This window comes from Anolis sagrei, chromosome Y (genome assembly GCF_037176765.1).
Source record: "Anolis sagrei isolate rAnoSag1 chromosome Y, rAnoSag1.mat, whole genome shotgun sequence".
Classification (NCBI taxonomy): Eukaryota; Metazoa; Chordata; class Lepidosauria; order Squamata; family Dactyloidae; genus Anolis; species Anolis sagrei.
Window position 1 is genome coordinate 74,435,642 of NC_090035.1, and position 16,771 is coordinate 74,452,412.

A 16,771-nucleotide genomic window follows, 5' to 3' on the forward strand; every position below is an offset into this window, starting at 1 on the left:
TCATCCTGCTCCCTGGGCATTGCCCAACCAATCAGCTTCATGCAACTTATTTTATAATAGACACACACACATTAACTGATTCCTTGCATGCTCCAACAGTGTTGTGATGCCATTTTGGCACATTGACTTATAGTTCCACTATGTGGCTTATTTGCCTGGAGCAAGAAGTAGCTGCTGGGCAGAAAAGGAGAGAAACAGTTCCATTTTGGAGAGAATTGCAGAAGACCCTGGTAATCCACTCAACTGTTCCTTTGGCTCCTTTCTAAAGAAACCCAGCAGTAACATCAATGATTAAGGCTTTGTTGTAATCCCAGATTTGGCAGCCACCATCCCTAAACTTAGACGGGGGAAAGAACACAGCAGAGACTTGGTGTTCTTTATTTCTGCCAACTTTCATTCCCTCTCATCCTTATTTTAGCCGAAAGGAGGAACTGCTGTGGGGTTGGCTGAGAGGCGCTGCCCAGGCCTGTTATCTTTTGAAGAGCTGCCGTGGATTAATAAATGGCATCCAGCAATGAAAAAGACCTGGCCCTTGAAAGTTTCCTGAATGAAAGGCCTCTCTCTCTTTTCTCTTTCCATCCCTGGAGTCCGCAGTCTCACTGTCTGCCGGTTAAGATGCAACTCTGCTGCCAAAAGATAAAAAGCGGAGCTCCGAGAAAACAGAGCAGGTCTTGAGAGATCTTGTCTCCAGCACCCAGGTTACCATTGGAAACATGAAGCAGAAAAGCTGCAAGAAGGGTACAAGCAATATCCAAAGGGCTCTACATTTTGGGGGAAAAATCTAAAATAATCCTAGGTTTTGCATAGATCCCCTGTGCCTTTCTGGGTGAGGTTTGAGCAAATGCTGAGACAAACTTTGGAACAGAATCCTTCCTGGATTTACATATTAGCATACATATGCCTCATGGACCAGTATTTGAACACCCTAGAATCCATGGCAAAGGGGGTTTATAGAGATCTTGATAAAAAAAAATCCTAGCAATCTCAGGCATATTATCTGGGGGAGCCACCGGAGAAAGGTAGGAAATAATAATAATAATAATAATAATAATAAACAAGAAAACTGATGACAATCCATTATGCATTACACCCGCGTAGTGATGTCAACAGACTTGACCTGCCCAGAAAATCAGGAGGCAGAGGGCTTCTGCAAGCCAAACAAAAAGTAGAAGAGGAGAAATATGCCCGGGCAGATGATGGGAAAGGCAATCAAGAACCAACATTGAGGGAAGTCAATAGTAGTAAACTGCTTAAAGTGCAAAAGACAAAGAGGGAATACCGTAAAAACACAATGCAGAACAGAAGAGAAAACTGGCGAAAGAAGGCTCTCCATGGACAGTTCCTGGGAAAAATGAGAGCCAAATTGACAAAGAAAAAACATGGCTGTGGCTCACAAATGGAACTTTGAAAAAGGAGGCAAAGGAGAGCCTGATTCTGGCAGCCCACAAACAATCCATTAGAACAAATGCCATCAAAGCCAGAATTGAAAAGTCAACAACAGACCTTAAATGTAGACTCTGCAAGGAAGCAGATGAAACAATACATCACATCCTCAGCTGCTGCAAGAAGATCGCACAGACAGACTACAAGCAGAGGCATAACACCGTTGCTCAGATGATTCATTGGAACTTATGCCACAAATACCATCTGCCTGCGACAAAAAACTGGTGGGATCACAAGCCGGAAAAAGTTACAGAAAATGAACATGTCAAACTACTCTGGGACTTCCAAATTCAGACTGACAGAGTTTTGGAGCACAACACTCCTGACCTCATGATCATGTTAAAAAACAAACTATGGATTGTCAATGTTGCAATCCCAGGTGACAGCAGGATTGCAGAGAAACAACTGGAAAAGCTGACACGATATGAGGATTTAAAGATCGAACTGCAAAACTCTGCCAGTAAAGATGATCCCAAGGGTGATTGGCACATTGGGTGCATTGCCTCAAGACTTTGGCCTGCACTTAAATACAATTGGCATGACAAAATTACCATCTGCCAGCTGCAGAGGGCCACCTTACTGGGATCTGCATGCATTATTTGCCGATACATCGCTGTCCTAGACACTTGGGAAATGTCCGATGTGTGATCCAATACAACAGCCAGCAAAGTGATCTTGTCTGCTGGGGACTCATCTTGTTGTTATTTCAAATAAAATAAGAATAATAAGAATAATAATGAAGCACTGGATGCAGTGCCTAAAGACTTTGGCCTGCACTTAAAATAATAATAATAATCATCATCATCATCTTTATTTGTATCCTGCCACCATCAGGGAATCAGGTTGGCTTACAAAAGCACTCAACAGTGCAGGCATATACAAGGAGCGTTCATTAAAGATTTCCCCGACCCACTTCCTGTGGACTGAGAGCAATGAAATTTGGACACATTCCAGCTTGTCAATATCTCTCTTCAGTTGTGGTGCCCAGAACTGGACACAGTATTCCATGTATGGTCTAATCGAGGCAGAATAGAGGGGTAGCATCCCTTCCCTGGATCTAGACACTAGACTCCTATTAATGCAGGCCAAAATCCCAGCATTACATGGTTGGCTCAGACAATGTGTCTCGTTGCTTTCCTGCTTGTTTCCAATGGCAAGCTGGATGCTGGAAGCACAATCTCTCAAAACCCTCTCCGTTTTCTTGGAGCTCCTTTTTTATCTCTTGGCAGCATCTTAGCCAACAGACAGTGAGACTGCGGACTCTAGGGATGGAGAGAGAGAGAAAGCAAAGAAAGGCTTTTCAGTCAGCAAACTCTTTCAAGAGCCAGATTCTTTTCATTGCTAGATGCCATTTATGAATCCACGGCACTTCTTCAAAAGATAACAGAGTTGGGCAGCACCACTCATATATACAGGATGTCTTTTCAGTCACTGGACCAAATTAGGCACAAATACCTGATGTGCCCAAATTTGAATATTGGTGGGGTTGGGGGGTGGGATTGATTTTGTCATTTGGGAGTTGTAGTTGCTGGGATTTATAGTTCACCTACAATCAAAGAACACCCAAACAATGGAATTGAACCTAACGTGGCACACAGAACTCCCCTGACCAACAGAAAATACTGGGAGGGTTTGGTGGGCAATGACCTTGAGTTTTGGCGTTGTAGTTCACCTACATCCAGAGAGCACTCAACAAAGATGGATCTGGACCAAACGTTACACAAATACACAATATGTCCAAGTGTGAACTCTGGTGGAGTTTGGGGAAAATAGAGCTTGACCTTTGGAAGTTGTAGTTGCTGGGATGTATAGTTCACCTACAATCAAAAGACCACTCTGAACCCCACCAATGATAGAACTGGGACAAACTTCCCACACAGAACCCCCATGACCAACGGAAAATACTGTCAGTTCTTGTGGGTTTTTTCGGGCTATATGGCCATGTTCTAGAGGCATACTGTGTTTTCTAATGGTCTTTGGCGACCCCTCTGATGACTCCTCCCGACCCCTCCCAGGGGTCCCGACCCCCCCTCCCCAGTTGAGAAACATTGCCTTATGGTGTTCTTGGAAATGTTACATTCAAAGGCTACAACTCCCAGAAACTTGTGAAATGTGTTTTGCTTATGATTTTGGGAAATGTAAGCAAAGCAAATCACATTCCCAACTTCAAGTGGAGACAGGCCTTTTCCAAAAATCCTACAAAGGAAAGGACTGACTCAATCAATGGTCAATCAAATGAGAGAGGGTCAAGTTCAAGAAGACGTTGCCCTCTTGTCTTGCACCCTAGGCCACCAGAAGCCCTTGCCTTCCACTTCCACCCCTTTATGAATCAGGGAAGAGTGTCTTTTGCTCCTTGGTGCACCTACTCCAGGTCCTTACCGGCAGGCTATTTTTAGCTGCTATTAACCTCCTGCCTCCCACTGTTAGGGCCTCTCCGCCATCGCTGGAGGCCGCGGCCAATTTGTCTAATTAAAGGGAATTAAGGAAGAAGTGTCCCCAATTAAAGCAGGAGAAATCGTCCCTTTTGGAGGTAGGTTTTTGGCCACGGGTGTCAAATGGAATTAGTGGCGATGGAGACCTGTTCCAGCTTTGAAGGGGTTCAAAGGGAGGAAGACGTCGTCACTTGGAGGAGAAGAAGGACCCGGACTAATTAGAAGCGGGCTTGAATATTTACCGGAATGAGGCTTTGGGTGCAAGAGTCCCAAGCAAAACCTCAAAGGCATTTAAAAAATGATGGGTGTATCATTGTGTGTCTTAATACTGTACCAAAGACATGGTGAACATGCTTCTGTGTTTCATAGTAATGCAGTATCAAGACATTGGGGCAGCCATGAGCACTCTTGGGCATTCCCTCCAGGTGTTTTGGAATTCAACCTCCACAATTCCGAATTGTGGGAGTTGAAGTCCAAAATACCTGGAGGGAGTATCCAAGTTTGCAAAAAAAATTTATTTATCGTGTCAGAAGCAAATTGAGAATACAGTTAGAATGTATAAAAAACCACAAAGTTAAAAACTTGATATTATGCTAAATTTCCTTTGCTGGTCACTTGGAGTGCCTCTGGTGTCACTGTAAGAAGGTCCTCTGTTGTAGTGCGGCTCAGACCGCATTATAGTAAATGATCTGTGGTTTGCTCTTCTCCACCCTCGCATGTTGTGGACTCCACTTGGTGGTCCCATTTCTTAAGGTTGGCTTTGTATCTCGTGGTGCCAAAGCGCAGTATGTTCAGTACCAAGTTGCCCAGTCTTCCTGTGTGCCCAGTCCGGGATTTAGCCTGCCACTTTTGGATTCTCGCTTGCTGAGGCATTCCTGTGAGCATCTCTATAGATCTTAGGAAGCTGTTTCTTGATTTAAGTCATTGGCTTGCTGGCTGATATCCAAACAGAGGATGGGCTGGAGGTGTCACTACCTTGGTCCTTTCATTACTGGCTGCTACTTCCTGACGGATATCAGGTGGTGCAATACCAGTTAAACAGTATAATTTCTGCAGTGGTGTAGGGCATAGGCAACCTGTAATAATGCGGCATGTCTCATTAATAGCCACATCCACTGTTTTAACATGGTGAGATGTGTTCCACACTGGGCGTAAGTATTCAGCAGCAGAGTAGCAAACCACAAGGACAGATGTTTTCACTGTGCCTGGTTGTGATCCCCAGGCTGTGCCAGTCAGCTTTCGTATGATATTATTTCTAGCACCCACTTTTTGCTTGATAGTCAAGCAGTGCTTCTTATAAGTCAGAACACGGTCCAGGGTAACTCCCAGGTATGTTGGTGTGCTGCAATGCTCCAGTGGGATTCCTTCTCAGGTCATCCTCAGAGCTCGAGATGCCTGTCTCTTAAGATGTGCATTCTTAAGATGTGTGTCTAGTTTCCAACAAACCTCCCAACCTCTGAGGATGCTTGCCATAGATGTGGGCAAAACGTCAGGAGAGAATGCTTCTGGAACATGGCCAGACAGCCTGGAAAACTCACAACAACCCAGGTATCCCCTTAGTGTGTTGCTCTAACTTTTCTTACATCCATGAAGTAGTGGAAGGAAGGAAGATAGATGGATGTGCTGTAGTGCTTTATGGATTTTCCTAGAGATCTTGCAGTCAGGAAGTTCTTCCCAATGTTGGAATCTCTTTTTCTGCAATTTGCATCCACTGCCCCATGTCCTAGCCTCCAGAGCCACAGACAACAAGCTTGCCCCCTCCTCAATGGATCGTCCTTTTGGATATTTAACCATAGCTATCAAGTCATCTCTCTGCCTTCTTTTCTCCAAGCCAAGCAGACCCAGCTTCTTCAGTTACTCCTTAGAGGGAGTCTTGGCTTCCAAACCTTTGACCATTTCAGCCATCCTTCTCTGGACACCAGTTGAGCCATATACCCCTTGAATGGTAATGTAGGACTGACACAACAGGTAAAAGTCAAACCATGGCTAAAGGCATTCCTTCTAGCCCAGCCCATTTGAATTTTTGCACTTTCCCTCGGCTCTACTTACGAATCATTGCACTTATTTGAGCTTCAACCCAGCTTCAATTTTTGTTTTCAGCCATGATATTGTTCTTATGATGTTGTTTTGTGATTGTGTTATGTTTTTATTTGACTGATTTTAATGTGGTTGTTTTTATCTGTAATCTTTGGGCCTGTCCCCTTGTAAGCTGCCCCTAGTCCCCTTGGGGAGATGGTGGCAGGGTTTAAAAATAAAGTTGTTATTATTGTTGTTGTTATTTAGACCTTCCTTCTCTTCAGATGGCAGTTTCTTGACTTTCCTCCCCTTCAGATGGTGGTTTGACTTTACTTTCCTTCAGATGGTGGTGTCTAGATCCCCCTCCCCTTCAGATGGCGGTGTCTGGATCTCCCTCACCATCAGATGGTGGTTTGTAGACCGACCTTCCTTCTCTTCAGATGGTGGTGTCTAGATCTCCCTCCCAATGGGATGGTGGTTTCTAGACCTAACCTTCCTTCAGATGGCGGTGTCTAGATCTCCCACCCAATCTTGACCTCCCTCCCCTTCAGATGGCGGTGTCTAGATCTCCCTCCCAATTGGATAGCGGTTTCTTGACTTTCCCCCACTTCAGATGGTGGTTTCTAGACCTTCCTTCTCTTCAGATGGCAGTTTTTAGACTTTCCTTCCCTTCAGATGGCGGTGTCTAGACTGCCCTCGCAATCGGATGGCATTTTCTAGACCTTCCTTCTCTTCAGATGGCGGTTTGTAGACCTTCCTTCCCTTCAGATGGCGGTGTCTAGATCTCCCTCCCAATCAGATGGCGTTTTCTAGACCTTCCTTCTCTTCAGATGGTGGTTTCTTGACCTACCTCCCCTTCAGATGGTGGTTTCTTGACTTTCCTTCCCTTCAGATGGCGGTGTCTAGATCTCCCTCCCAATCGGATGGCGGTTTCTTGACTTTCCTCCACTTCAGATGGTGGTTTCTTGACTTTCCTTCCCTTCAGATGGCGGTGTCTAGATCTCCCTTGCAATCGGATGGCGTTTTCTAGACCTTCCTTCTCTTCAGATGCCGGTTTCTTGACTTTCCTTCCCTTCAGATGACGATGTCTAGATCTCCCTCTCAAGCGGATGGCGGTTTCTTGCCTTCCCCCCACTTCAGATGGTGGTTTCTTGACTTCCCTTACCTTCAGATGACGGTGTCTAGATCGCCCTCCCAATTGGATGGCAATTTCTTGACTTTCCCCCACTTCAGATGGTGGTTTCTAAACCTTCCTTCTCTTCAGATGGCGGTGTCTAGTTCTCCCTCACAATCAGATGGCGGTTTCTTGACTTTCCCCCACTTCAGATGGTGGTTTCTTGACTTTCCTTCTCTTCAGATGGCGGTGTCTAGATCTCCCTCTCAATCGGATGGCGGTTTCTTGACTTTCCCCCACTTCAGATGGTGGTTTCTAGACCTTTCTTCTCTTCAGATGGCGGTGTCTAGATCTCCCTCCCAAACGGATGGTGGTTTCTTGCCTTCCCCCCACTTCAGATGGCGGTTTCTTGACTTTCCTTCCCTTCAGATGGCGGTGTCTAGATCGCCCTCCCAATTGGATGGCAATTTCTTGCCTTCCCCCCACTTCAGATGGCGGGTTCTTGACTTTCCTTCCCTTCAGATGGCGGTGTCTAGATCGCCCTCCCAATTGGATGGCAATTTCTTGCCTTCCCCCCACTTCAGATGGCGGTTTCTTGACTTTCCTTCCCTTCAGATGGCGGTGTCTAGATCGCCCTCCCAATTGGATGGCAATTTCTTGACTTTCCTCCACTTCAGATGACGGTTTTTAGACTTTCCTTTCCTTCAGATGGCGGTGTCTAGATCTCCCTCGCAATCAGATGGCGTTTTCTAGACTTTCCCTCTCTTCAGATGATGGTTTCTTGACTTTCCTTCAGAAGGCGGTGTCTAGACCCCCCCCCCTCCACTCGGATGGCGGTTTCTAGATCCCCCTCCCCTTCAGATGGCGGTGTCTACATCTCCCTTCCAATCTGATGGCGGTTTCTAGACCTTCCTTCCCTTCAGATGACAGTCCCTAGACCCAATCGGATGGCTGCACTTGTGGAAGATGAGCTTCTTGCGCTTCCACTGTCGTCCATGAATCTGCAACCCGCCCCTTACGACATTCAGCGCGACGGGCCTCGCTTGACGGCAGCCCTCCCCTCCGTTTGTCTCCATGGAAACCGCTCCTCTCTGATTGGCCCTCGCGCTTTGCGTCACGGCAGCCCCGCCCCCTTTTCCCGAGCATGCGCAGAAAGCGAGCAACGGCTGTGAGGGCGGGACGGAGCGTCGCCCGAGGAGGCCTCCTTGGCGGGGTGGGCTTCAGAGGCCGGGAAGGAGGGAGAGGGCGGAGGGGAACCGAGGCGGAGAGGCCGGGAAGGCCTTTGCCCTTAACGGAGAGACAGGCGGAGGTCGCCATAGCGATGTGAAAGTGGGGGTCATGACGCGCGAGGGGCGTGGCCTCCCTCAGGAGGGCGGGGCCTCCGACCGGAAGTGGCTCTGGACTGGGGAGGTTGTTCCCAGAGAGGGAATCTCCTTGGAGGCTCTCCTTTGGAAACCATCCTCATCCCATGCAAAGCCATATACACACAGAAAGGGCCCAAAGTGGGGAAGGGATGGCCTGCCTTCTCCTTTGCTACAGAAACAACCCGCCCAGAAATCAAAACAAGGAAGGAAGTGGGCTGTTGTGGGTTTTCCTCAGAGGTAGTGAGGTCTGTTGGAACTGGGAAAGTGGGTTTATATATCTGTGGAATGACCAGGGTGAGACAAAGGACTCTTGTCTGCTGGAGCTAGGTGTGAATGTTTCAACTGACCACCTAGATTAGCATATAATGGCTTGACAGTGCCTGGAGCAAACTTTTGTTGAGAGGTGATTAGATGATTAGATTAGATCACCTCTCAACAAAAGTTTGCTCTAGGCTCTGTCAAGCCATTATGTGCTAATCTAGGTGGTCAGTTGAAACATTCACACCTAGCTCCAGCAGACAAGAGTCCTTTGTCTCACCCTGGTCATTCCACAGATATATAAACCCTTTTCCCTAGTTCCAACAGACCTCACTACCTCTGAGGATGCTTGGTATAGATGCAGGCGAAACGTCAGGAGAGAATGCCTCTAGACCATGGCCATATAGCCCGAAAAAACCTACAACAACCCAATAATAAATACAGTAACAACTATGTTTCCTAATAGTAAAGAACAGGGTCTGAACTACTCTAACACCAGATGTGGCCCTAGGTAATTTTCAACGGTAAGCAAACAGTATTTTGGCGCCCCTCCCCTCCCAACCTATCACTGATATATATTTACTGTTCATCGTGGGAGTTCTGTGTGCCATATTTCGTTCAATTCCATCATTGGTGGAGTTCAGAATGCTCTTTGATTGTAGGTGAACTATACATCCCGGTAACAACAACCCGCATATGTCAAGGTCTATTTTCCCTCAAGAGCACCCCTGGGCAAAATCAACTATACTGCAAATGCTTACTTTGCGTAATGGGTTGAGCCGCCCGTCTAACACCCATCTCTTCTAAGGTTTCAAAGAGAACGAAAGACTCAATTACTACATCTCTCCTGGCACACAAGCAGAGAGAGATCTCAAAGCACAGAGCACATACTCTCCATACTGAAGTGTAAGAAGGCAGAAGGCAGATTCAAAAAGCTTGCAGTAGAAAAATATCCCTTTTAACCAATCAGAATGAGAGTAGAAACAGAAAGGGAGAGGACAAAATACATTCCAACTGCCATTCGGGGCCCTTCCTCACAGCCCTCTATCCCAAAATATCAAGTCAGAAAACCCCACATTATCTGAGTGTGAACTCAGATAACCCAGTTCAAAGCAGATACTCTGAGATTTTCAGCGATATTCTGGAATATAGGGCTGTGTGAAAGGGCCCTTAGAAGGGAATCTACTAAAATAACTGCTCCTTGTTGAGGACTTGAGACTTGGGCAGTGTGGAGTTGAATTCCAACAATAGTAACTCTTCCAGGAGGGGATTTCTCTTCCAAGGGGTAGATTTCTCTCACGTACTATTGCCTCACGCCCATTCTTAACTAGGAGTCATTTGTAGGTCGGATGTTTGTAACTCAGGAACTGCCTGTATTCTTCAAACACTCTAGGCCATTATATGCTAATCAAGGTGATCAGTTGAAACATTCACACCTAGCTCCAGCAGACAAGAGTCCTTTGTCCCACCCTGGTCATTCCACAGATATATAAATCCTTTTTCCTAGTTCCAACAGTCCTCACTACCTCTGAGGATGCTTGCCATAGATGCAGGCGAAACGTCAGGAGAGAATGCCTCTAGACCATGGCCATATAGCCCGAAAAAACCTATAACAACCCAGAACTAATCTTGTTTGTCAGCCCTTTAACAGCCATGACTCAATGCTGTGGAGTCCTGGGAGTTGTAGTTTAACAAGATCTTTAGCCTTCTCTGCCAAATAGTGCTGGTGCCTCACCAAACCAACTCCTAGGATTCCATATCATTGAGCCATGGCTGCTAAAGGGGTGCCAAACAGCATTAATTCTACAATGTAGATGGAGTCAGAAGCAATCTAGTATTCTTTTGGCAAGATAGGCATGATTTCTTTTTGTAGCACATACATAATTATTGCTGCCGTTAACATATATTGTTCTGTAGGATTCTTCAACATCTCTTCATGCTGATCCTTCAATAGTCCCAATTCAATCATACAATGGATTCCTATTCAGAACATTTGGGCTTACTACATATAGGAAAAATGGTGCCCACATTCTTTTGACAGTTCCAACACATATTAGACCGCTGGGTTGTTGTAGGTTTTTCGGGCTATATGGCCATGTTTTAGAAGCATTCTCTCCTGATGTTTCGCCTGCATCAATGGCAAGCATCACAAACTCTGAGGATGCTTGCCATAGATGCAGGTGAAATGTCAGGAGAGAATGCTTCTAGAACATGGGCATATAGCCCGAAAAAACTACTACAACCCAGTGATTCCAGCCATGAAAGCCTGACAGAATATTAGGTAAAGGTTGTCCCCTGACATAAAGTCCAGTCGTGTCCAACTCTGGGAGTTGGTGCTCATCTCCATTTCTAAGCCGAAGAGCCAGCATTGTCCATAGACACCTCCAAGGTCATGTGGCCTGTATGACTGCATGGAGCACCATTACCTTCCCGCCGGAGTGGTACCTATTGATCTACTCACATTTGCATGTTTTTGAACTGCTAGGTTGGCAGAAGCTAGGGCTGACAATGGACAGAATATTAGATCCTTGTTAATACATTTTAAAAACATGGTTTATAGGGTATACAGTACACAGCTTTTATTGGCATACAACAACAAAATCACCACACAGCCATATAGGAAGTCACAGATAAAAAGGAAAACATTAATAAGAGTTACTGATCTCATGACTAAAATTTGCAACAATCTCACAAAAGAATGCATCCGAGTTGTTTGTTTGTTTGTTTTTTAATAAATTTTTATTGATTTTGCAGTATAAAATGAACATATACATATGGGAAGAAAGGGAAGTGCATGGGTGACAATATCCACGTTACAGGGAAACAAACAAACAGACTGACAAACAGATAGCCCCGGTGCCAACCCTCCCCTCCCCCCTCCCTACAAAACTACCCTCCCCCAATCTACCCCCCTACCCCCCCTACTCTAAAGTTTAAAATCGACTTCCTCTCATCTCGTCCACTTTCTGATATATATCTTCTTTCTGTAATTCTATTACCTATCTTCTCTCCTCACTTTCTAACCAATGCTAGTCTCATTTCAGTATATTTCATTTTCTATATAACTTTTGAGCAAGCTCCAGTCCGTCATAACAGTTCCTTTTCCGTTGTGTTGTCTAATCCAGAAGGTCAATTCGTCAATTTCCTGTACGTCCAATAGTTTTTCCAGCCATTCTGATCTTGATGGTATTGCGTCTTGTTTCCATTTTCTAGCAAAGGTCATCCTTGCTGCAGTTACAAAAAAAGTAAACAACTTTTCCATATTATTATCGGGGAATAACTTTAGGTCATACATTCCTAATAAATATATTTCTGGGTTCATCGGTATTTTCATCCTTAAAATTTTTCTGCACTCTTTATTAATCCTCCCCCAGTACTCCTTAGTTTTAGGGCATGACCACCATAGGTGGTAGAAGGAGCCCTCTTTCGCTTTACACTTCCAGCACCTATTATCCGCTTTCCTATACATTTTTGCAATTTTCTGTGGGGTTAAGTGCCAGCGGTGCAACATTTTCAGCCAGTTCTCCTTTAGGTCTGAAGCATAGGTGTATCTGAGTCTTTTCACCCATATTGTTTCCCATTCCTTTAATTGAATGCTTCTACCTATGTTTTTCACCCAGACAACCATTGAGTTTTTAATCAGCTCCTTTTCTGTAGCCCATCCCAATAAGTTTTTATATAATAGCGTTGTTGTTTTCCTTTTACTTTTTTGAATTCTATCCCACAGGTCATCTTCCTCTCCAAATCCCAGCTTTTTATCCTCTCTGTAGCTTTCTTTGATCTGAGTATACTGGAACCATGAGATGTTCCTAAAATCTTTGGCTATGTCCTTTTGAGATCTAAGTTACCTAGACCCATTCTTTTTAAGGAGGATATCTCTATATGAGGGCCATTGGACCCACCCCAGTAGTCTGCGTTGGTTTGCCTCCAAGGGTGAGATCCATAGTGGTGTTCTATGGAAGAGATATCTTTTATATCTTTCCCAGACTCTTATCAACGCGGACCTCACAAAATGGTTTCCGAAGTTTCCTTCCTTTTTAACTCCTCCATACCAGAGGTACGCGTGCCAGCCCTTTCGGAGCTCAAAGCCCTCGATAGTCAATATCTTGATGTTAGTTAATTTTGTCCAGTCCTGGATCCATGTCAGGGCGCACGCGTCATGGTATAGTTGCATATTTGGTAGTCCAAACCCCCCTTTGTCTAGTGGCATTGTCATTATTGTATGTTTTATTCTGGGTCTTTTATTTCTCCAGATAAACTTAGATATCGTGTTGTTCCATTCCTTGAAGGTTCTGTTGTTTCTGATGATGGGTAGGTTTTGGAAAAGGAATAGCAGTTTGGGTAACACACTCATTTTTATAGTCGCTATTCTACCTAAGAGTGAAAGGTTAAGTTTGTTCCATGATTCTAGTTCCTTTTTCATTTCTTTATGCATCCGAGTTGTTTGGAAGACAATGAATTTTATAATACCCTTGCCATTGAGAACACAGGAAAAATGGAATTGCTGTATTTCATCTATATATTTTCATATTTAGGGCATACAAACAGAATAGTGAAGTGTGTTGACAGAAACTAAATCGGAAGAACAAAACTTTTGGAACGTTCTACGTTCTATCTCCCATCCAAAAGAGCTGATAGCAACCAAAGGCAAAGCTCTGTTTTGGGTGGGATTAATCAAAAGGCAAAGACGCTCGCATGGCATTAATGATGTGGTAGGGGAACAAGTTGCCTTTGCTGCCAGAGTCAGATTATGAAAGTAAAGCTCCGATACTAAAACAGTTGAAATGCTCATTCAGATCCAATGTTAAAACAGTACAAAGATTAAGGACATAAAATGCCTTTACAGCCCAATCCACACTGCCATATAAAATCCAGATTATCTGTTTTGAACTAGATTATATGGCAATGTAGACTCCTTTTTTTTTTTAAATAATCTTTATTGATGTTTTCAAATAACAGTAAAATAAGGGGATGGGTATGGGGTAAAAGTAAAAGGAAATGAGAAGAAAATAGGGAAAGAAAAGAAAGGGAAAGAAACAGAAAAGGAAAAAAAAAAAAGAAAGGGGACCAAAAGAAAAAGGGGGGAAAAGAAAGTTAAAAGAAAATATCTTGACCTCCTGGTGTCTTCCAAAAATCTTCTGTTCGTTCTTCTCATTCAAAAAAAAAAAAAAAAAGAATAAAAAAAAATAATCTTCTTTATCTTTCTTCTCTTCTGTCTTTCTTTCCCTTCCTCTATGGTTTTCATCCTCGTTTCTCCTCCTGTCTCTAGATCAATATCTCTTTCTTCTTGTCCTTTAAGTATTTGGTAACGTCTCTCCAGTCTGTTTCCTTTCTTCCAGTTTCTTTGTTTTTCAATAATAGAAAAGTGAGTCTATCTAGATTGCTGATATCCAGCAATTTTATCATCCATTCATCTTCTTCCGGTGTTTCTGTTTGTCTCCATTTTTTTGCGTAACACATCCTTGCAGCCGTTAATGCTAGGAATAGGAATCTTATCCTTATTTTTTTCCATGTTGTCATACATTCCCAACAGGAACAATTCTGGTTTCATTGGTAGCTTAATTTTTAACATATTTTGAATTTCTTTTCGTATCATCTTCCAATAACTTTTTGCTTTCTCGCAGGTCCACCACATGTGGAAATAAGAGCCTTCTTTCTTCTTACACTTCCAACAGGTCGAACTTGTATTTTTATATATTTTCCCTAATTTTTTGGGGGTCAGATACCACCTTAATGACATTTTTATCCAATTTTCCCTGAGATCAGTGGCAATGTAGACTCCTATCCCGTTCAAAGCAGATAATCTAAGGACCCTTCCACACACAGCCCTATATCCCAGAATATCAAGGCAGAAAATCCCACATTATCTGAGTGCGGACTCGGATAACCTAGTTCAAAGCAGATATTGTGGGATTTTCTGCCTTGATATTCTGGGATATAGGGCTGTGTGGAAGGGCCCTGAGTTATCTGCTTTGATAATCTGGATTATATGGCAGTATAGAAAGGGCCCAAAACCATTCAAACACAATCTAGAAATAGTTCTGAGATCTAATTTGGAAACAGATGATATCAAACATAATAGAATACCTTGGAGCCCCCGGTGACGCAGTGGGTTAAACCCCTGTGATGGCAGGACAGGTCGCAGGTTCAAATCCGGGTCGCAGGTTCAAACCCCTGTGATGGCAGGACAGGTCGCAGGTTCAAATCCGGGGAGAGGCGGATGAGCTCCCTCTTATCGACTCCAGCTCCTCATGCGGGGACATGAGAGAAGCCTCCCACAAGGATGATAAAACATCAAATCATCTGGGCTTACCCTGGGCAACGTCCTTGCAGACGGCCAATTCTCTCACACCAGAAGCGATTTGCAGTTTCTCAAGTCACTCCTGACACGACAAAAAAAAATAAATAGAGTACCTTTGTACTCCATATATGCTCTCTGAAATTCAATCCAAAAACAATCCTAAAAGCTGGTCTGGAAACAACTAAGGTAGAGCAATTCTAATCCTAATAGTACATTTATGCGATAGACTACTGAGATTCCTCCCAGCTCCATTGAACCTCACTGTTGTGTATCAAACTTCTTTTATTGGTGTGTTGTAGGGCTTGTCCTCATGTAAGCCGCTCCGAGTCCCTTGGGGAGATGGTGGCGGAGTATAAATAATAATAATAATAATAATAATAATAATAATAATAATAATAATTATTATTATTACTATTTTATTCTCTCTTTTATAGACACATTGAAGTGTGATCAAGCATTGGGAAAAAGGCTATAATGCCGTGGAATTCCTTGTGAATGGATATGTACATAAACGTCCTATCACACATGAAGCTCAGAGGGTGATTTAAATAAGAATCTGACTTTTGTATTTATTTGTCCATTTGATAGGTTCCCCTCTGAGAAGGTCTGTCATGTGGAGGTTTCTTGTGGCCAGGCTGCTCCTCTTCCTCCTGCATCCCAGATATACGCTCTCAGACTCAGAATGTAAGTGGTTGGCCGTAGTCAACAGGTTTGATAACCTCGGAGGTGACCGGAACGTCTTCTTTCAGCAGCGTGAAATTCCCTCAGTAAAGGATGTCTTCAAGGAGCTGGTGGATTCGGCCATAGACCCTGATGACAAAAACGCAGTGAGTACTCGCATCCATGTTGAGAAGTGGGAGATGAGAGAAAGGAGAAGATCCAGAAGGGCTATTGGGTTACACAGGTTGCCAAAAATATGATAGCTGGGACCCAATGCTGGTTGCACGACAAGGGTAAAAATTTGAGAAGTGAAGACGTTACGTATTTGAATGTGTTTATATACAATATCTGGATATCCTTAAGCACTATTCTTGACTGTTTGTTGTCCCCCCCCCCCCCTTTTCTGGCGAACTATCTTGCCACGACTCTGTTACACCTGCATCTCTCATTCGCTGTGCTATCTCGGCATTGGGTCCCAGCTATCATACCTTTGCCCATAGGCCTTCAACTGAAGCTGTGTTCATTATAAGCCATATAGAGCTCTTCAGGGCCCCATTTACACTGCCATATAATGCAGTTTGAAATGGTCAGTGTAGACTCATATCATGCATTTAATTATATAGGAGTCCTGGTGGTGCAGTGAGTTAAACCCTTGTGCCAACAGGACTTAAGACCAACAGGTCGTAGGTTCGAATCTGGGGAGTGCATGGATGAGCTCCCTCTGTCAGCTCCAGCTCCCCTTGCAGAGACATGAGAGAAGCCTCCCACAAGGATGGTAAAACATCAAAACATCCTGGTGTCCCCTGGGCAATGTCCTTGCAGACGACCAATTTTCTCACACCGGAAGCGACTTGCAGTTTCTCAAGTTGCTCCTCACACGACATTTTTATTAAATTATAAGGTCAGTGTAGACTCATATAATGCAATTAAATTGCATTGTATGAGTCTGTGCTGGCCATACAATACAGTTTCAAACTGCATTATATGGCAGTGTAGATGGGATATCGGAGTGGGGATGGAAGTGGGATACTGGAGTCATAAGAACATTAAAACTACTGGTTCAGACTGTTTGCTCCAACATTCTGTTTTCAGATGTCCCTACGGAAAGCACACAAGCAAGACTAATTGATGAGGGAGAATAGGATATCCTGCATCTCCAATAGGAAAGAATGGTTCATGAGAA

The 16,771-nt window shown here is 44.1% G+C and overlaps 1 protein-coding gene across 1 annotated transcript in view; it reads left to right on the top strand.

Annotated features, from left to right (window-relative positions):
* Window positions 1-8,169: 8,169 nt before the first annotated feature.
* Window positions 8,170-16,771, top strand: part of LOC137095262 (cation channel sperm-associated auxiliary subunit gamma-like) — an 85,413-nt gene continuing 76,811 nt past the window's right edge. Inside the window, exons 1-2 of the mRNA XM_067461715.1 lie at window positions 8,170-8,218; window positions 15,517-15,755. Coding sequence (XP_067317816.1) covers window positions 15,540-15,755 — 216 coding nt within the window. The 5' untranslated portion in view covers window positions 8,170-8,218; window positions 15,517-15,539. The remainder of the gene's footprint in view (window positions 8,219-15,516; window positions 15,756-16,771) is intronic.